The sequence below is a fragment of the Miniopterus schreibersii genome (genome assembly GCF_964146895.1).
Source record: "Miniopterus schreibersii genome assembly, chromosome: 2".
Lineage (NCBI taxonomy): Eukaryota > Metazoa > Chordata > Mammalia > Chiroptera > Miniopteridae > Miniopterus > Miniopterus schreibersii.
This window is the reverse complement of record NC_138102.1, coordinates 102,336,033-102,356,767: the sequence shown is the minus strand read 5'-3', so window position 1 is coordinate 102,356,767 and position 20,735 is coordinate 102,336,033. Positions and strand designations below refer to the sequence as shown.

The 20,735-nt window shown below is 45.6% G+C and overlaps 1 protein-coding gene across 1 annotated transcript; it reads right to left on the bottom strand.

Annotated features, from left to right (window-relative positions):
- Positions 1 to 1,246: 1,246 nt before the first annotated feature.
- GPR12 (G protein-coupled receptor 12) lies at positions 1,247 to 6,816 on the bottom strand. The gene is made up of 2 exons (XM_081128868.1): positions 6,633 to 6,816; positions 1,247 to 5,915 (listed from the first exon to the last, which is right to left on the bottom strand). Exon 2 carries the CDS (start codon positions 5,898 to 5,900, stop codon positions 4,887 to 4,889), a length of 1,014 nt encoding a protein of 337 aa, XP_080984994.1. The 5' UTR covers positions 5,901 to 5,915; positions 6,633 to 6,816; the 3' UTR covers positions 1,247 to 4,886.
- Positions 6,817 to 20,735: the final 13,919 nt, after the last annotated feature.

Sequence of the window (20,735 nt, the reverse complement as noted above, 5' to 3'; positions counted from 1 at the left end):
ATTAATAGTATTTTTTAAATCCTCACCCGAGGATATGGTTTTCATTGATTTTTGAGAGGAAAAGAGAGAGAGAAAGAGAAACATTGATGTGAGAGAGAAACACTAATCAGTTGTCTCCTGTACAGACCCTGACCCGCGATTGAACCCAGGACCTTTTGGTGTATAGGACAATGCTCCAGCCAACTGAGCCACACTGTCCAGAACCTTAATAGTATTTTTGATGCTGAAAAATCACAAAAGATTACAGATAAATGTCAAAACCAAGGTGAGATATTTTTAAATTTCTCTGATGTACCTGGCTAGAAAAAGGTTGATTTAGGATGAATCCATTGAATTTTAGGACACAGAGAACAAAATTTTTCATCTCAATTATCTCAAGATAAATTCATGTAAGCACATGCAGCCCCTCCCCTCCAAATACAAACCACATGTGTCACAAAGAAAATCTTCCTTCTTGAAAAAATGGAGGTGAAACCTTTGTTTCTAGGTATACTCATGCAGGCAGATAGAAACACACACACACACATACATATATAAAATTTCTGAATTGCCTTAATATAATGGTAGTTAGGATTTTAAAAATTAAGAACGTAAGCATAGAATAAATATATTTATAGATATTTACTAGATACTAGAAATTCTAGGAAAACTTCAAGGTTCATATCCATTGAATGCAGACTAGTTATTATTAACCACTGATAATAATAACACTTTTAAACATATATTTATATGTTTTTAAGTGTTTGTAGGTAGGTAGATAGGCAGATAGATAGATGAATAGATAGATAGATGATATAGATTTAGAATGCTGAAGTTATCCTTGTGATAACTCATCAAAGCGCTGCCTAAGACCACCACCGTCAGCATCCCGGGGAGCTTGTTCAAACTGCAGCGATGCTCCAGACTTATTGAAGCAGAATCTTTATTTTAATAAGATTCTTAGGTGATCTGTATACCCTTTAAATACTAAAAATTTGAGGATCCCTAGTCAAAATCACCAATATTTTTTACTGAATTGTTTGTTAAAGGACAGAAGATCTGTCTGCTAATTCAAACCATGCTTTTACTTCTTTGAAGTACATAAACTACTTTTGATTCTAAAGTTCTAACCAGATTTGAAGGTTCCAATTAGATATCAAAACCACCCAATATTCATTAAAAATTTTAAAGGGAGCAAGAAGGCAATCTGTTTCCTTATTTTACCAGGCATATAATCAAAGTGGAAGCGTAAGCATTGTTTAATATAACATCATTTATTTCATATGTAATTTAAATTTGATGTCATTTATTTAATATGTATTTTAAGTTTGAAAAGGTAAGTTATCCTAATTTGATATAATATATATTACCATGAAATAAGTCAATCATTATTGTAATAATGATTAAGCATTTCTTTAACAAAAAAAGTTTAAGAAATCTCCAAGATATTTTACTGGCACTAAACATCTTTATTTCTCATCTCATTTAAACTTGTTTAAATCCTGCTTTAAATTCCAGGGGACTCTAAGACTATTCATGCTTGCAGGTCAATTGAGGAATTCTCCCTCCTGAACTTGGCTCTTTGATTCAGGCTTCCAGGGAAGGAGGTGCTCTGCCTCCAGGTACCAAGAAGACAGCCCCTTTACCACAAAGAAACAACTGTGACTGATACAAAGAAACAGAGTTATAGGGATAAAAGGAAACCAACCTTGGATAGCCACAACCTGGATAATTAGCATCAACTAAGGATTCAGGTAGGGTAACTGAATTAATTGTCCAAGGATAACTGTTTCCACTGGAAATAAAACCGTTAAAATCTTTAATCACGTGAAGTAAAAGTCCTGCTACCTACCTCAGGACTGTTGGACATACGACTGTTTTACATGATGTATTTAGTCTTGTTGCAAAGTTAATGTTATCGACGCTACATATGTATATAGATGTATACACACATATCTAAACATATACATATATATAAAGACATGTGCACACTTCTTAATAACCCCACAGAAACAAAGCAGCTTTATAGGAAACCATATAAACTTCCAAAAACCTTCACAATTTAAAGTAAACATTAAAAGCATGTTATAGTTGAAATGAAAAATATTAGCCGAAATCAGATGTTTTAAAAATAGTGGTAAAAAGCAACCATTTAGCTAGTACTTATAAAACCATTACATACTGATGTATTGTATGATATAAAGTTTAAAATACTAAATGGAGGAAAAATCACTGTATATTAAGAGTGTCCTCACCTCTTCACACTAAAACACTGCACTACGCCTCCGGGGTTGGCCTTGGCTCCCGAGGGGAGAGACGCTGGCCAAGAAGAGGGTGCTAAGGCAGGCCCTTTCCTCATTGGACCACACTGAGTCACATCGCATGTAATTTAAAACAAGAAGCTGTATGAGCCAATTGTAGAACTAAAAGATAGTGACAGAAACGTGTTATAAATCATTTCCTCTACACTCACAGTGAGGGAGCAAGGCAGTGGGGCACGAAAGGAGGCAGGTACAGACACTGGAAAACCTGGGTTCATATCTTGGCTCCACCTTTGAGCTGTGGCCTCAGACACATTTCTCAGCCTCACTCAGCCTTAGTTGTCTTGCCTGTAACAGTATGTTTTTGTGAACACAGTAATAGAGCAGGTAAAGCACCCAGCATGGGACCTGACACAAAATGTGAAAAACAGCACATATTATTATCATGATAATTCTAACTATGAAAAACCCAGCACTTCTTTTTCTTAAAAAGTTGATTTGAGAGGAAGAGAGAAACATCAATTTGTTGTTCCACTTATTTATGCATTCATTGGTTGATTCCTGTATATACCCTGACCAGGGATAGAACCCAAAACCTTGGTGTATCGGGACTATGTTCTAATCAACTGAGCTACTCGGCCACGGCAAGAAAGACTTACCATTTCTACAAAAACACCATTTATTGCTTTCAAACCTCCTTATGAATATTTCCCAGCCTGTGGCCAAACCAGCTTACCTTAATTCTTTCTGGCATGGAGATGCTATTGGCTTTAAGTGATGAAAAACAGATTCATCATGTTCAACCTACCAATTCAGTCACAGGTTGAAGAAATTTCTGTAAAGGCATCAGCTTGATTAGATTCATCATAAGGTAATATGCACTGAAAATTCTTTCCCATTTCTGAAATATTTTAACCTTTCTCCTACTTCCACAAGTAGCCTAAGGGAGGAGACACGGGTTCAAGCAGAGGGTTTATTCATACTTGTGCTGCATGAGAGGGGGCTTTAGAAAGATGGTGTGAGCAGGCAGGCAGCCGGAAAGGCCTTGAGGCCACCATGGGCAGGACACTGGGGACAAACCAATGAGGTTAATTTATTATAAATGATTCCCCAGGGACCCTTACCACTGGTCTTATCACCATCTGAAAGGGCTAAGCCGGTGTGCTGTACAGAAATTCTTCCACTGGTTGTATAGACACAGCTGTAAATCCACAGCCACGGAGGGAAGGTGTCTGTGTCCAAAACATCTGTCTGCGCTAATGGAAATGATGCTCAGACACGATGATTTTATAATATGTTTAAAAGCAATTCTTCTGTGTAATTTCCTCATGAAATCCTTGCTCTCTGAAAACAGGCTATACAGTTTTTATTGCATTTAAGTGTTGTTGTTGTTTTTGGTAAAAAGAAGGAAAAAAATTCAAACTTAACTTTTTATGAACAGCCACTGGTGAACTTATATCATATGTCAGTCAGATAAGGGTTTATGTACTCACAAACAAATTAATCATTAAAATAGGAGACCACTTGTTTCAAATGTATTTTACACCACCAACAACATGAACCAGAAATGCTTGGTTTACAATATTTAATTCTGTTTGTCTCAATCAAAAATAACTATTAATGCATTTTTAGATAAAGATAGGAAAAGTGATGTTTTTCATATTGTGTGATAGTTTTACATTGATTTATTTTTCAGAATATACTGAAATATATTTCATCTACTTTCAAGAGATGTTATTTTTTCCTTCTTTTTCCTGAAAACACTGTAGCTTAAGAAACTACAAGGGTGAATCTAGTGAATCCTACTTACTATGTAAAGCGAAACAAATTTTGTAATTCACTTTAAAGGACATTATTAAAAACCTATGTTGAAAAATGACTTACTTGATTCTGGATTTACAACAATTGAAATGAGTGGTCCAGCTGACACAGGCAACCATGCAGAAAGAGTTACAACATACATAGAAATACCAGAGTAATTCTTGTCAGCAGCAATTGCTGGCAGTAAAGAACGAATGAGTAAGAATGGGCTCATAGTTTCAGGGCTGGTAACTTATTACTGAGTTCGTGTTAACAAAATCAGGTCTCTTCCAAATATAAGCATGGAAAATATTTTCATCGGCTCAAAAGAGACTGTATTCTGTTAGATACATGCAGCATTAAAAATCTACCTTGACATTAAAAAAAAGTCTGGCAAAAGTAACTTCATTTTCCTCAATAGCTCAGTTTTATTTTAAAGTCCAGGTAAAAACTCCGGGACCAGTTTACTAGTTATAACATCATGGCCATGTCATAGCCCTTCTTTTCCAACCCACCACCAACCTTCCAAACAAAATATAAAGCAAAAACCCTGCCTCCAAATAAAATATAAAACAAATAAATCCCCCCCCCCCCAAACAGAACAAAAAAAATTTTGAGCAAAGAACTCAACAACTTTTTTAAAAGGGTGAAAACTCTGGTAACATTATTTTCACTCCATTCACTTAACTCATCTGAACGAAAGCTTCAGGAATGCTAAGTGTTTCTGTGGCTCCAAAGAGACTCCAGTGTGAAGAATTTAAGGAAAGCGTCGCGACCCTTGGCCAGGCAGTGGGAGTGCTCGGTAAATGCAGCACCGGGCGTGGGTGCCCTGTAAGTGGGAGGCTGCTACACGTCGCTGGGTGACCGCGCTCTCTGGGAGAGGCTGGGTGGGACACAGCCGCAGCAGACGAGGCAGAGGGCTTTCTGGATCTCCTGGTTTCGGAAAGCGTATATGACGGGGTTGATGATGGAATTGTAGGTGGCGGGCAGGAGGGTGGCGTAGGTGTAGATGGAGGGATAGGTGTAATCGGCTATCAAGGAATAGAGGGTGAAAGGCATCCAGCAAGCAGCAAAGGTGCCCAGGATGATGGCCAGGGTGGAGACCCCCTTCCGGGTGGTGACATAGTGCGAGGTGGCCAGGAAGTGGTGCTGCAGGGCGATCTGGTGGGCGTGCCGCATGACTATCTTACAGATCTGGATGTAGAGCTGGAGCATGAGCGCAAACGTGAAGAGGAAGGAGATGGAGAGCACGGCCGTGTTGTTCTTGGTGAGAGGCCTGACCACGCTGCAGGTGGACTCGTCTCTGAGGCAGTTCCAGCCCAGGATGGGCAGCAGGCCCAGGCAGATGGAGGTCCCCCAGAGCATGACCAGCATGACATAGGTAAATGTGACTGTCCTCTCTGAGTGGTATGTCAGAGCATAGTACAGGGAGAGGTAGCGGTCAACGGTGATGGCCAGCAAGCTGCAGACGGAGGCGGAGAAAGAGGCCACAATGAGTCCAATAGTGACCAGTTTGGTGGCCTCTGACTGAAGCACGTAGGCAAAAGCAAAATTGACGATGAGCCCGATGCCAGCCAGCAGGTCTGCAAGAGCCAGACTGCCTATCAGCAGGAACATGGGAGCTCGCAGGCTGGGGTTCTGGAAGATGATAAGGACCACGATGGCATTTTCACAGGAGATGAGAGTTCCTGAGGTGCACAGGACAATGTCCCAGGGGTTGACCCCGAGCTCTGGCTCTGGCTCTGGCTCTAGGACAGGAACCTGGGAGGAGACAGCAGCCGAGACGTTCTCCGCCGCAGCACCGGCATCTAAGTGATCCCCAAGCAAGCCGCTGAAACTGACCTCCGGGTCTCCGTTCATTTTAACCCCTGTCCTCTTCAACGAAAAGACAGTTTTTTAATGGATAGGTACAGCAGGGGGACAGTTCAAGATCATGCAAAACTACACAGAAAGAAAGCCAGCCCCTCTTCACATACGGCTATCAAATGCCACAAGCTTCGTGAATTAGAAACTGCTACGAAATAAGACAATAGCCAAAGTCTCTGCGATTTAAAACTCACTACAAAAAAAAAAAAAAAAAAAGCCGTGTGGCGCTGGGGAAAACACAGGAAAGGACTTCAACGCACGGCGGCGAGTGAGGCAGGCCCGGGGCGGGCGCGGCGCGCTGTGAAAGTGCGGGCTGCGTGCTCCGACATCCCCGCGCCAGAACCCACAGCTGTCTGACATCCGGCCGCCGGAGCACCGCACGCCGCAGCCACGAGTCGCGAGCCCGCCGCCATCCCCGTGGAACATTTAAATCGTCCGTTTCCATCGAGCTCCCACCCTCTAAAAAATCCCCAGCGCGCGTGCACACACTCATCCACACCCCCAGCCAGAACAAAGAGGGGTCCGGGCTTCCCCCGAGGGCACAAAAGGCGGGTGTGTGCAATGGAGGTGTGGAGGCAGGCAGACGGACAGACAGACAGACCGACCGACCGACGCTCAGACACTGCCGCCGCTCCCCTGGCTGCAGGGACGTGCGGCGGGCGCGAGGGGGGCGGACAGGGCGCCGGGCGCGCGGCCCGCGGGGGCGGGGGTCATCTAGGGGGTCACCTTGGCGCGCGCAGGCCGAGGGGCTCCTCTGGTACTTCCGAAGCGCGCGGCAAACCGTGTCGCAGGTGGGCGCCGCGGCCGCGCGGGAGGGGCGCGGGGCCGGGGGCGCGCGCGGCGCCAGGTGAGCGGCGGGCGCCAGGTGAGCGGCGAGCGGGGCTCGCGCGCCCGGCTCTCGCAGCCCGCCCGCCAGGCTCACATGCTCCCCGCACGCGCGCGCGCCCGGCCCCGCGCCCGCACCCCGCCCTCCCGCACACGCGAGCCCGGGAGGCCGGCGCGCGACCCCACGGGTGGAGGCTGCGCGGGGGCGCAGGCAGGAAGAGGCGTCCCCCACGCAATGAGAGCCCCGCGCCGCCCTCCGGGACGAAGAGGCCCTGGAGGCGGAGGAGCGCGCCGTCCCTTTCCCTGCCCACCGCCCCGCACCCCACCCCCCGCTAGTGGTCCGGGAATTGCAAACACCTGGCGGGGGCACGGGGCGCGCAGCCTTACATTCCTGAGGTCTCCCTGGAGAGTCCCAGTCTCCAGAGGCCGCTTCTCTCCGCCTTTTCCTAAACGGCTACCTACATTCGTGGTCAAAAGAATTGCTTAGGGTGGTATTCAGGATTCACAGCAGGGATGGGGGAACAGGTTAGGGAGGCAGATCTATAAAGCAGCAAAATGTGCAGCCAGCTATTCCAGAATTGCCCTTGACCACATTGCATCCGCATTCCAAAGGGATCCCCTTCCTTAGGTGTGTCCTGGACCTGGTTCATTAACTACTGTTCCCCGGAACATTCGCTTAACTGAATATACGTGCGGCTATGTAACTCATCATTAGTACCATCAAACTGCACTTATTAAGTGCTCCTTGAGCTGTGTTTTCAAGTGGAAATCATTTACTGAGTTCCTGCAGGAGCTTCCTGCACATGCTAGCCAAAACCAATTCATTTAGGCACTGAAGTAACAGTGTTCATTTATTTTTCCATATTAACACATCAATAGGTTCTAAGATTAAGAACCTGATAGCAGGCTGCTCTTATGAGCCTAAGTCACCCCTGGATACAAAAAACAGAGCACCTAATAGATCTTAAATTTAAAGATGGCCTCCCAGTTTAAAGATGGGAGAAGGAAAGGGCATGATCTTCTTGGTTTTTCCCTGTCAGCAGTGAAGGTTTTTCCAACTACCTTTCTTCGCACTCACTGAAGGGCTCCTATATGAACACAGATGGTCTGCAGAACACAGGACCCTAGAACTCTTCCCATTATCCTCTGGCTGTCCTGCCTCCCCCTGGTGCTCACTGTCATTTCTTACCGCAGCCTTGCTGCCTCACCCACCCTTAACGTCCCCTTCTCCCTTCTCCTCTCCTATCAATCAGCTCCAGCCTCTCTGCAAGATCTCTTCAGCTCTCCCTGCCTGCCAGGTCTCAATTACAAATCAGTATTTCTGGGGTAGGGCCCAGATTCTGCATTTTCAACCCTCTCTCCCAGTGATCAGGATGCTGCTGGTTCGTGGACCACACTTGGAGAAGCAAGGTTCTATGGAGTTTTAAGAATTGCTTGTACCTGATGGAGAGTCATTAGACACCTGTGCCTTCAGGGAACCAGTTCAGTAAAATGGAGTCTCTCCACTCACAGACATGTGTATGGTCTGGTGGTGACAGACACATAAAACCACAATAACACCAGGCAGCAAATGCTGTAATAAAGGGATGTACATCTTCCTCTCAAGTGCTATGAGATGAATCAAAGCATTTTTAGAAAAAAAGCAATGAAAATAGTTGTTTAAAATACACATAGCAGTTTCAGCATGCTACAGTTCAAAGTACCTGCCAAAATTATAGGAGTCTCATCCGCAGGGCAGTTTAAGGAAAGCGAAGGCACAACACCAGCCAGACACTATTCTAGTCACTAACACTGACACAGGCCCTGACCTACAGAGCTTCCAGCAGTGGAATTTATTCCCTGTTGAATGTCTTTGAAAATAAGAAAAAACAAAGAACCGAGGGTTGGGGAAGTAGAAAGGTAATAAGGTGGGTGGCAGTGGTATGTGTGTTTCTGCAGTGAAACCTGGAAAGAGTTTAAGGAAGAAACAGGGCAATTAGCTATGCATTCACAGTTCTGCTCAGTTACCCTTCCCTTTGAATGATTACTTGTAACAGAAAGAATGTCAACTTCACTGTACTCCTAATTCTATGTTCATCTGTGTATTTGTCAAGGGGCAGAAATCCAATTCAAACTAGCTTTAAAAAAATGGGGGTGCTGTTGTCTGGCATGGCTGGGTAGGATCTATACAGTGGCTCATAGAGAAGAGGAAGAAGCTACAGGAACCGATGTCTACCTGTTTGCCAAGACTCCCAGTCAGTCCCTGTCACTGGCTTATTTCCTGTCTTTGCCAGCCTCAAACTGTCCTCTCCTAGACAAGCATCTCCCATGCAGTTGTCAAGGTGGCCCAGGCAGCCCCTGGCTTGCATGCTGAGACATCTTCCTAGCTCGTGAGAGGAATTCCCAAAGAACTGGCAGCCTGGTGTGGGCCCAGCCCTGCACCAATCAGGTGGCTAATGGGATGGGATGAATCAGTGGCCAGGCCTGAATTGTGTGTAGTCCTGAAATGCCGTTTCCATCTAAATGTCACCAAATGGGCATTTCCCTAGAGGGAAAAAGTGAGGTGGGACATGGGGCGGAGAGAGCCTGGGTGTCCTCTATAGCTTGGAATGTGGTGGACAGAGGGGTTGCACAGCCTTCTGTAGCAGGGGTCCTGAAGTAGCTTCCTGCAAGGCTGCTTCTCAATTTATTTGCCACCATTACAGAACACTGGAGCAGATGCCCTCAGTATGTGACATTTATTGTCTTTTCATCACTTATCCTTTTTGTCACCTTTTCTTATAACTTTAGCAAGAAATTGTAAACCTTCTAGAATGATCTGGCATTTTTACAGCCTCTGCCAACAATTACTGTTTTGTGGGGGGAAAAGATCTGTGCCCTTCTTAATCTATGCAACTTCTTCATCGTAGACAACTTCACCCTGTACCTGTGTCTACTCGCCCTTCTTGGTAACTGAACGCTGTCCCAGGTTACTAGTTGGAGCAGGTCAGAACCGGAGCCAGCACTGCGCAGCGTCCATGGTGTGGAAGTGTCACCGGGCTGCTGCCTTCCTGCCTGTGCTGATGAGTGCTAGTCACTTTCTCTATGTGTTTCATTGGTGCACTGATCTGGATCAGACTGACCATATGTTCTTCTCTCCAGCCAAGGGGCTAGGCCATACTTGAGCATGACTCTAAATTAAAGTTTAAGTTTTATTAATTCTTTACCTTACGGTAAATTTTATTGCAGAAAATCCCTATTCCAGAAGTGTACAGTGTGATGAAGAGATGCCAAGTGAATGTAACCACCTTGAGAAATAGAAAGTTACTGGCACCCCAACGCCTTCCTCTTGTCCCGTCCCCGTTATTATCCCCATGGGAGAAGGAAGCCACTATCCTCGTTCGAACACCATAGATTAGGTTTACTGGTTTTGAACTTTACATAAATGGAATCCTGCACCACATGAACTATTGCGCCTGGCTTCTCTCACTCTCCGTGATGTCTGTGAGGTTTACCTGTGTGTTACACAGAGCAGTAGTTTCGCCTGTGTGGTATCCTATTTGTAGAATATGCCACAGTTTTTAAATCCATCCTCTCTTCATCAACATGGGGCTGTTCTCTGGTTTTGACTATTGCAAATAAACCACTATAAACGTCCTTGTACATGTCATGTGATGCTCATATGTACATGTTTCTATTAGGCATGGCCAGTAGGATGAAGAATTTCTCCATCAAAGTACACTCTCATGTCTAATCCTGCATTTAAACAAATCTGGCTGGTATTTCAGGACAGTGAGGGGCCTACAAAAAAATTATAACACATCTGTCCTTTCCCCCTGTATAAGTCCTCTAAACTTTGAATAGAAGAGGAACATATTTCATGAAAAAAATCAAAGACATAAAGAAAGAAAGGAAACATCACTGAAAATGTTTAGTATGAGATATTGTGTGAGAAAGGAGAGCTCCGTTGTCGTTGCCTCATTTCTCTATATATTTTTGTGTTTTAAAAATTGTATTAAATTTTAGATGCGTTTTTCTGAACTAAAAAGTAATACATATTCATTACAAAAATGTTGGAGCCTGCAACTAAAATTAAACGGTAAAATTACCTGTATTCTCATTTCCAGAGATAGTCACTGAAAACTTCTGTTAATATACACTTTTAATGCATTTATTTGGGATGATGTTTGGCAGACTAAGTTGACAAATTACTTTCAGAAACATTTTATTCTCATTGTTGCACAGAGCAATAGTTTTTCTGTGGATGTGAGCTGCTGGCTAGCCTGGTCTCTGTGCCTTATGATGGTACCCAGGGATAGTGCTAGTCACAGTAGGTGCTCACCGCCTCTTCCTCCTCTCCTTCCGTGCCCCGCACTGGCCTCTCCTCCATCTCCTCCTGCTGCCTCTCAGTCCTTGTGGTTGGCTGAATAATGGCCCCAAAGATGTCCACGTCCTAATCCCTGGAACCTGTGACTGTTTCTTACGTGACAAAGGGGACTTTGCAGAAGTGTTTGAGTTAAGAATCTCCCGATGGGGAGATTATTATAGATTACCCAGGTGAGCCCTAAATATAGTCACTGAGAGAGAGGCAAAATAATTACAATGAGTAGGAGATGTGAAACAGAAGCAGAGGGAGAAAGGCAAGGAGATTTGAAGATGCTACACTGTTGGCCTAGAAGACAGAGGAAGGGAGCCAGGAGCCAAAGGATGTAGGTGCCTCTAGAGGCTGGAAAGGGCAAGGAAACGGATTCTCTCTGGAGCCTCTAGAAGGAACACAGCTCCCTTTTTACTTCTTTGAGAATGAAGTGGATTTAAAAAAATTGATACACTATTATTAACTAAAATTCCTAGTTTCCAACTCAATATTATACATGCTACGGGTTTTGGCAAATTTATGTCATTTCTTCACCATTACAGTATCATGCAGAGTATTTTCACTTCCCCCCAAAATGCCCTGTGCTTCACCTATTCCTCCCTCCCTCCCCACTAAACTCTGTTGACCACTGATCTTTTCACTGCCTCTATAGTTAGCTTTTTCCAGAATGTCGTATAGTTGGAATCTGACAGTAATGAGCCTTTTCAGACTGGCTTCCTTCACTTAGTAACATGGGCACAGACACTTGTCTCAGGGTGAGGGGATGCCTCTTGGTGGAATCTCGAGAACTTCTCTCACCCGAACATCAGAGGCCTGGGAGCAGAGCAGGAGATGGGTCCCTGCGTCTGTGCCAGGGCCCCACCAGGTGCAGGGCCGGCATTGCCACCTGAACTAAATGGGAGCAGGGGAGGAAGGAATGGACGTGTGGTGATGGGGGAGGCTGAGCTTGAGACACCTGTGTGGGGACTCCCAAGTAACTAGAGGTCTCTGTAAGGGCACCTAATGTTTAGCAGTAAAGCCAGTGGAGACATGGCCCACTATTGTTTGGGTGTGAAAAGGTTCACCTGAGGTTTCATTCAAGTTGTAAACAGAAGGGAGGCTGTTGCTGTCCAGTCTTGGAATGAGGACCACCAACCCTAATGTGGGCAGGGTAGCTGTGAACAGCAGCGTGCTGCCAGCTCAAGGCTGCCAAGCACCATTGGTCAGAAATCCTGGAAAATTATCTTCTGGGGCCTTGACACTCTTGCTATGTTTGCACAAGAGCCCAGAAGAGACGCAGAGTGATCAGGCTTGGTACTGATTCTGTGAATCACTAAGGAGCGAGCACTGTTTGCACAATCTAACGCTTTGGATCTGAGATGAAGAGCTAACCGTCTTTGCGGGCCAGCTTGGCAAAGTGCTTCTTTTTGCAGAGCAGCATTCCCGGGGGATCTACCACTCGATGTACCGGGAAGCCTGTGCATGTGACCCCTCTCTTTTCCTATGACCTACATTTAATTGTACCCAACGGGCTTCCCTGTGGTTCGGAGGAAAAGTGCACTACGAGCACAGACACGGCCTTTTCTTCGTATGAGGTTTTAAAACTCTGGTGCCCTCCCATGGATGAGTCCTCTTTAAAAGAGGAAGCAGGAGGATAGTCCCAGAGTAGTGAGAAGTAGGAAAGCAGAGAACTTTGCTCATGTGCTACTTTTGCCTCCAGATCTTCGGTTTACTGTATCAGGAGGCTTAGGCAGCCAACTGCAACCAATCAGTTTTAACTAAAATGTGATTATTTGGCGTGTTCCCCACCTTGTGGCTCTTGAAATCCTGACTTGGGATGCTGGTGAGTGACACAGGAGAAGGGAGAGGAGGTAGGAAGGGATAACCAGGGTCGGGTGCTGGCTCGACGCCCTGCCCTTGGCTCGTGCAGGACACCCGCACTTCCCTCCATTCCACTCCTTCAGCAGCAGAGAGGCTGCGGATGCGAATTTCTTCCCCAAGTTCTGCACGGCAGTGCCCAGGGTGACATGTGTGAGTGCAGGAGCTCTGGCAGTGTCTGGTAGACAATGGAGAATGATTAGTTCTCTCTTTTGTCTGTGCCCGGTGCCGACCTCGCCCAGGGTAATCTGTGGGCAGATGATTAGCACGTGCTTTGCTGGGTAATACAGCTGACCTGTCCTGATTCTTGATTTTTCTGCATTTGAGGCTCACATCTGATTGCTTGACAGTCAACTGAGTTTGCATCAGTTACATTCGATCAGTGGTACCTAGAACTTTGGATTTTTTGGGTTGGTGAAGTTCACCAACCAGCAGCAGCAACAACAAAAGGGAGAAACTGACATGGAGTTTCTAAACTTTTACTTTGCTAACTAAGTTCACTTAAGCAAGCAGACTCCTAAGTACTTTCATTATTATTTCACAGTAAAAAGAACATTATTAGCATGCACACAAAGACATATCTCAAACAAAAGGAGAGTGCTTTAAATGAAATACATCTGGTTTTATGAAAACTCACTACACGGTTCTGGCTTTTCTGAGAACAACTATTTTCCGGAGGGTAGAACTGCCACAGCCCAGATCGGTCAGGGGTGGCTCTTGAGGCCATTGAGGGATGTGGTGATTTTGCATCCACTCAAAGAAGTTGGAGCAGAGATTTAATACCTTTTGTCAAATCAATAGGGAAAATGTGTAGGTAAAGTTTCAGACTAATCTCAGTTTTCCTTTAGGCATCAGGAGCATCCCTCGCCTCTCCGATCTGAGAACTGAGTTTGTGGGGCACCCACTGCATGCCGGGCGCTGTGCCACAGCTCTTCACTGCAGAGGAGTTAGGGAGCACTCCACTGCTGGCAGCTTGGTGGGTGCAATTGTCAGGAGAAATGGCCAGCCGGCTGCCTCCCACAAAGCCTCACGTTAATTTCTCTGCAAATTTACTCTGGTTTAGGGAGATTTATATTAACCAGGCTGATATGTTCTTGTCAAAATGCCAACTCTCAGCTAAATATTTACTGTCCCAGAGCCAGGTATGAGCAGACCTGCGTGACCTTGAGCAGGTCAACACCTAACCTGTGTCCTTTATTTGTAAAATGAGAATATTAACAGCATCTACCTCGTAGGCCTGGTGTGTATGTGACACAGGATAAAGCATATAGCACACCTATTTTAGCCTGGTGCAAAGAAAGCTAAGGGTCTGTAAATAGTACTTACAATTATTGTTGTGGCCATTGTTAGTGTATCATCTTCTTGACTCCCTGTGAGCAGGATCCATGGAATCCTGTTATTTCCATCGCACTGGCCAAATATCTTGGCCTCCTCAGTGGAGTCATTGCTCACAAAACACCTAACTTGGCAGGAAATTCTGTTTACTCTACTGTCAAAATACATGCAGAATCCCTGATGGACAAAACTTGGAAGCAAGCAAGATGCCCTTCAGTAACAGAGGGGATAAATAAACTGTGGTACATCCAGACTACAGAATATTTTTCAGAGCTAAAAAGAAATAAGCTTGCAAGTCATGAAGAGACACAGAGAAAATGCCAATGCATATTACTAAGTAAAAGAAGCCAGTGTGAAAAGTCTACTTCCAACCATGTGGCATTCAGGACAAGGCCCAAGTGTGGAGACAATAGAAAAATCAGTGTTGCTAGGGTTGGGTGTGGGAGGGGTAAGTCGGCAAAGCACAGAGGGCTTTTAGGGCAGCGAAACTACGGGTTCCGTATGATGCTCAGTGGTGGATACATGTGCAAACTCACAGAATGTACAACTCTAAGAATGAATCTCAGTGTAAACTAGGAGCTTTGGGTGATGACGGTGATGATGTGTCACTGTAGGTTCCTAGATTGTAAGGAATGTGCCACTCTGGTGGGGGGGCGCTGATAATGGGGGAGGCTGTGCAAGTGTGGGGGCAGGAAGTATATGGGGACGCTCTGTACTTACTGCTCGGTTTTGCTGTGAACCTAAAACTGCTCTGAAAAACAAAGTCTATTTTTAAAAAAAATAGAGGAACATTGTAGGAGATAAATTCAAGGAATCAATGATTAAGTAAATAATCTTAAAAAGGAAAAAGAATACCCCCTCTCACCTCCTCCATGGCCGCTACCTTGATTCAAATGACCGTCACCCCTCGCCTGGATTATCTCAGGAGCTTCCTAGCTGGTTTCCAACGCCTGCTCTCGCTTCCCTTCAGGTGTTCTTAGTGCACCTCAGTGAGATCCTGTTCCTCCTCACCAAAGCCCTCAGTGGAGTCTTATCTCACCCAGAGTAAAGCCAAGGGCTTCCTGCTGTCCCTAACCAGCCAGCCCTCCTGCCACTCTGCAGCCCCAGGCTGTTCCCCCGGGTGCTCCCAGATGCCCCCCCCCCCCCCCCGACTGCCCTGCCTCCCCAGGGTCTTTCCTCAAGTGCTGAATTTTCAGCGAGGCCTCAAACACCCTGTCTACACTGTATGCCCCAAACATTCACTAGTGCTTTTCCTGCTTTGTCTTGCCTTTGCACTTAGCATCACAGGCATGCTAGGTATTTTATTTCTCTACTTGCTGTTTATCTGTCTCCTCCCCTCAATACTAGCTCTGTTTGCTCCCCTGCTGTATCTGTGGGGTCTAGCACACTGCCTGGTGCATAGGAGGGCCTTATTTCTGATGAATGGATAATGGAATTGGGATGGGAAGTGAGGAGAATTAGATGTTGCAAGGTTGGCGACTTGAGACTGCCTGCAGCATGCAGGGCTGATCTTCCCAGAGAGCCTGGGGCATTCAGTGTCCAGTGGCCAGCAGAATCCCTGGGCAATGTTTTCCACTGTGACTGAAGAGCTCCCTCAGAGCACCTCGCTCTTTCCGAGATGCTAACCTGTGGGATCAGGGTTGAGACAAGTCTTGTTCATTTCAGAACCTTTTGTTCTTTCCCAGAGCCTGCTTTGATGTCAGCAGAATTACAGATGTTGTTATTGGCTGAATCATGTTGTCCCTCCAAAATTCAGGTACTGAAGCCCTAACCCCTAGCACCTCAGAATGTGACTGTATTGGAGATGGGGCCTTCAACGAGGTGACTGAGTTAAAATGAAGTCATTAGGGTGGGGCCTTAATCCAATCTGACTGGTGTCCTTAGAATAAAGGAGATTACTACACAGACACCTACAGAAAGAAGGAAGACCAAAGGCAAACAGGGAGATGGCCACCTGCCAGCCAAGGAGAGAGGCTTAAGAAGGAACCAACCCTGCTGACACCTTAATCTTGGACTTACAGCCTCAGAACTGTGAGAAAATATGTTTCTGTTGTTTCAGCCACCCAGGCTGCAGTCCTTTGAAATGGCAGCCCTTGCAGATGAGTATAGCCAAGTGTGAGCAGAGGGACAGAATTCCAACAGGAAGTAAAGCTTTTCTGGAATTGGACTAGAGCAGAGTTTTCCAAACTACAAGATGCTAATACATGCTTGAAAGGTGTACTCGGTGCTGTTGATGCTTGGGGCATGCCCCTTGCCCCTCAGGGCACACCAGGCAACTTCCAGCAACCAGCACCTAATCTCTTGCCTGAGAGCTTTCTCTAATCTAGAGCTTGATTTGCCAACTGCACTGCCTGTTGGACGTGCCAGAAAATATATGCCCCTGGAGCAGCTGTCTGCGGATCACTCGTGGGAATTGGTGTATTAATACCCCAGCACCCTCTCTCCTCTCTGGGCCACAGTTAAGTAGACCAACAAGTTGGCATAATCTTTGCAGGTTGAGGAAGCCCCACAGCCCAGATGATGTGTACATTGCTCTAGCTGTGCTGCCCACTCAGTTCCAGGTTTGCCAAGCACTCTGGTGCGATAAAGTTTGCTTTATATCTTATTGTTTGGAGAATTCCAACTCAAGCTCTCAAGTTTGTTTTCTCGAGGTTAACCAAATCCCCTGTGTATGTTTATCTCTGACTCTTAGCAGACTGGAGCTCATTACTCACAGTGGGAATGTATTAGTCAGCTCAGGCTTCCATAACAAAATGCCATGGACCAGGAGGCTGAAACAACAGAAATTTATTTCCTCACAGTCTGGAAGCTCAAAGTCTGAGATCAACGTTCTGGCAGAGCTCAGTTTCTGGTGAGGATGCTTTTTTTTGGCTTGCAGATGGCTGCCTTCTCACTAATTTCTCCTAAGTCTCTGGTGTCTCTTCTCACAAGGACATTGATCCTATCAGATCAGGGCCCCACCCTTATGACTTCATTTAACCTTAATTACTTCTGTAAAGGCCCCATCTCCACCTACAACCACACTAGGGGCTAGTGCTTCAAAGCATGAATTTTGAGGGGATGCACACATCCAGTCCAGAACAGGTAACTTGCTTTAAAAAACACACAAAACAGCTTACTGCCTGCTTTCTCTTTCCTTTCTCACTTCTCCACCCCTACCAATGTTTCCTGGGATCAGATCCAAAATAAATTACTTATGCCAAATCTTTGTCTCAAAACATGTATGCCCTTGGAGCAGCTGTCTGCCAATGACTCATGGAATTGGTGTTTGAATGTCCAGCTCCCTGGCTCCCGTCTGGGTCACAGTTAAGTGGACTAACAAATTGGCATAATCTTTTCAGCTTGAGGAAGCCCCCTCAGCCCAGGTGATGAGTACATTGCTCTGGTTGTGCTGCCCACTTGGGGTCAAAGGGTTCTAGCGGAACCCAAACTAAGACAGAAAGCTGAATGCTGCATGTCCTTCTGGGAGAACTACAGCACTAAGCAGCATATCAAAGGCTCCAAGAACTCCTCCATGAAGAATCATTTCACCGAATTTAACCCAGGGTTCCACAACGTTTCTTTGCCAGGGAACCCTTTCTTAGCTCACTTGGAATGTTCTTGAACACTTCCTAGAATGCTGCTGTAAGGTTGATGAAAGTCAGAAGCACATGTGGTTGATTTATTTTATGCTGGTTGCTGGGTGAGCAGGTTCTGGTCCCGGTGGACCTGCAGGCTCCTGAAATCATAGGTGGAGGGATGGATGTGAGGCCAGAGTTCGGGGTCTGCTGCACTTGGAGGTGCTGCTTCGGCAGTTACAATTCATCCAAAGGCGCTGGGCTAGAGGCTACATGTCCAAAAGGACATGACTCCTGCACTCACAGGCTCACAGTGTGGTGAGGGAGAAAGGGAGGAGCAGCAGCGACAGTGTAGTAACCTGTGCTGTGCCTGGCTCTCAGGGACATTAATGAGAGAAAAGAGAAGGGGCACCTACCTGCCTTGGGCTGAGCCCCCAGACGCTTCAGAGATGCTTAGTTCTGGTCATCGGCTGTGATGATGCTTCATTCCTTCCTTCCCAGATTTATTAGAATTTCAATCAACTATTTTATGGCCCCTAAAATGCCTCCTTCTCTTCCCCTGAGATGAATCAGATTAAATGATGTTGAAATAATATCTTCAGTTCAACATCGAATTGCACATATTCACATTCCAACTATTTAAAAGTGTTATTTATGGGCTAATATTCTTCCTATTAAAATTAAGTGGCATGAAATTTGAATTAGCTCAATTGAATTCATTTTCTTCTCCAATGTATTTATTCACGACTCAGAGGAGTCTGGGCTAAGGCCATCTTGGTTTTGTTCAATAAGACATTCAGCTCCACTCTCCTTAATTTGGACTTTGAAAGTAACCGTGGGCCTGGAGGAAGTAAAAACACCCCATTTGCCACCCTTAGTTCACTGAGCTGGGAACAGGGATTAAAATGGTTCCAGTTTCATAGGGCTTGTGTTTTGAGAGTAAATTAATTAATGCATGTGAAGCACTTGGAGCAGGGCATGGCACACAGTAGATGCTCACAAAATACATAGTAGTAAGATGCTGTTACCAGTGCTGAGAGTCTCCTTCACTCAGGCACAAGTGATGAGCACTAGAGAATTTGACTGGCAACCCAGAGGCCCTGATTCAGGTTCCAGCTTTGTCCCTAACTTGAGACAAAGCTAGGTCTCATCTTCTTTGAGTCTTAATTTGCTGATCCACAAAGGGAGCCACATCTTTCCAGGTTGGAAGAGCACTGTGTGGCCGACAGGCGAATCACTGTGGCTGTGCTGCCTCTTGTGGTATGATCAGGCTGTGGGCCTGGGTTTTCCAACCTCAGCCCACGGAAGCTCGTTTAGGTCCCCAGGATACAAGGAAAACAAGTTAGCAGGTTGTTGTATCATGCAGGTGCTTGAGGTTTCAAAGGCAAGGTCCATGCTGTCTTTCTGTAGTTCAGCCCAGTGCCTGAGCCACCCACCCCATGCTAAAAGGAGGGTTCACTGACGGGGGTGGGATTAAAGGGGTCCAGTGTCCCACTAAACAAGCAGAACATTCCCATCTGCCTCCATCGATGCCCATGAGGTTCCAGACTCTTTAACAACACCAGTCTCAGGGATTTGCAAACCTCAGGGTGTCGTAAACATAGAAATTTACAATGGGAAGGAACCAATGAGATCACCACTTCAACCCCTTCAAGTCACAGATGAGGTGACAAGGCTGAGGAAAGAACTCAGTTCCTCACTCCCTGTTCTCACTGCCCATGTCTTTGGCCTGATCGTGTATCACTGAGGACAGAGCTCTCGAGCTCTTGTTTCCCTTGATGTAAATCCTGTGGGAGGAGTTTTTGTTTTTATTTTTTAATCCCCACCATTTTCCATTGATTTTTAGAAAGAGTGGAAGGAAGGGAGGCAGGGGGAGAGGGGGGAGGGAGGGAGGGAGGGGGAGAAACAGAGAGAGAGAGAGAGAGAGAGAGAGATCGATGTGAGAGAGACACATTGATTGGTGGCCTCCCACATGCGCCCTGAACAGGGGCAGGGGATCGAACCTGCAACCCAGGTACTTGCCCTTGACTGGAAATTGAACCCATAACCCTTCCGTGCCTGGGCTGACACTCTAACCACTGAGCCACACCCACCAGGGTGAGACTAACCCATTTTAGAAAGATTTACTGTGACAGTTAAAATAAAGGGGTTTTCTAGTGACTGCATCATCATTTAGAAAAGACATCATCAATTAGAATAACCCCACCTCAGTCTCTGAGGATTCTAGTTGATTATACATTTTCATAGCTTCCGACCCCCCTTCCTGTTCCCTACCCTGATTTTTAGCATCATGTTGAGCACACATGTCAATTGAATCTGGTTTAGAATTGCCTGGGTGGATGGAAAATTATTATTTCCCTGCTGTTCTGGGAAGCATCACAGTGAAGAGCTGAGTATGACAGGAACCCCTGTTTTAATCCAATCTGGGGATTGAGCTCTGGTGCATATTGGCTTAGCTTAGCCCAGACATTGACCAGTCTGATGGGGAAGCACACCCAACTTCGGCCAGTCAATTATGATGTGTTTTCACCTTTGGAGTCAAATAGACCTGGGTTCACATCCCAGCTCTGCAGCAAACTAACTGCTAATCATGGGAAATTCTGTAACCTCGTTAAGCCTCAATGTGCCCATCGTCCATTCGACACATATTTCTTGAGAGCCTCCTATGTGCCAGGCACTGTGCAAGGAGCAAGAGCAGAGCAAGGCGGAGCCTGCTCTCATGGAGCTTAAAATCTACCAGGGAAGAGGCTCATCACATAAATGGTCATTTAGGTATAACTGTAGTGAATCATCAAAGAAGTATTATTATAAGGTTAATCAAAAAGGAAATGTTTAATAACATGGTGATTCAATAAAGTAATACTATGGAGTTAATCAATAAAGGAATGCTTTAGGGTACTGTCAGAGCAGGAGGACCTGACC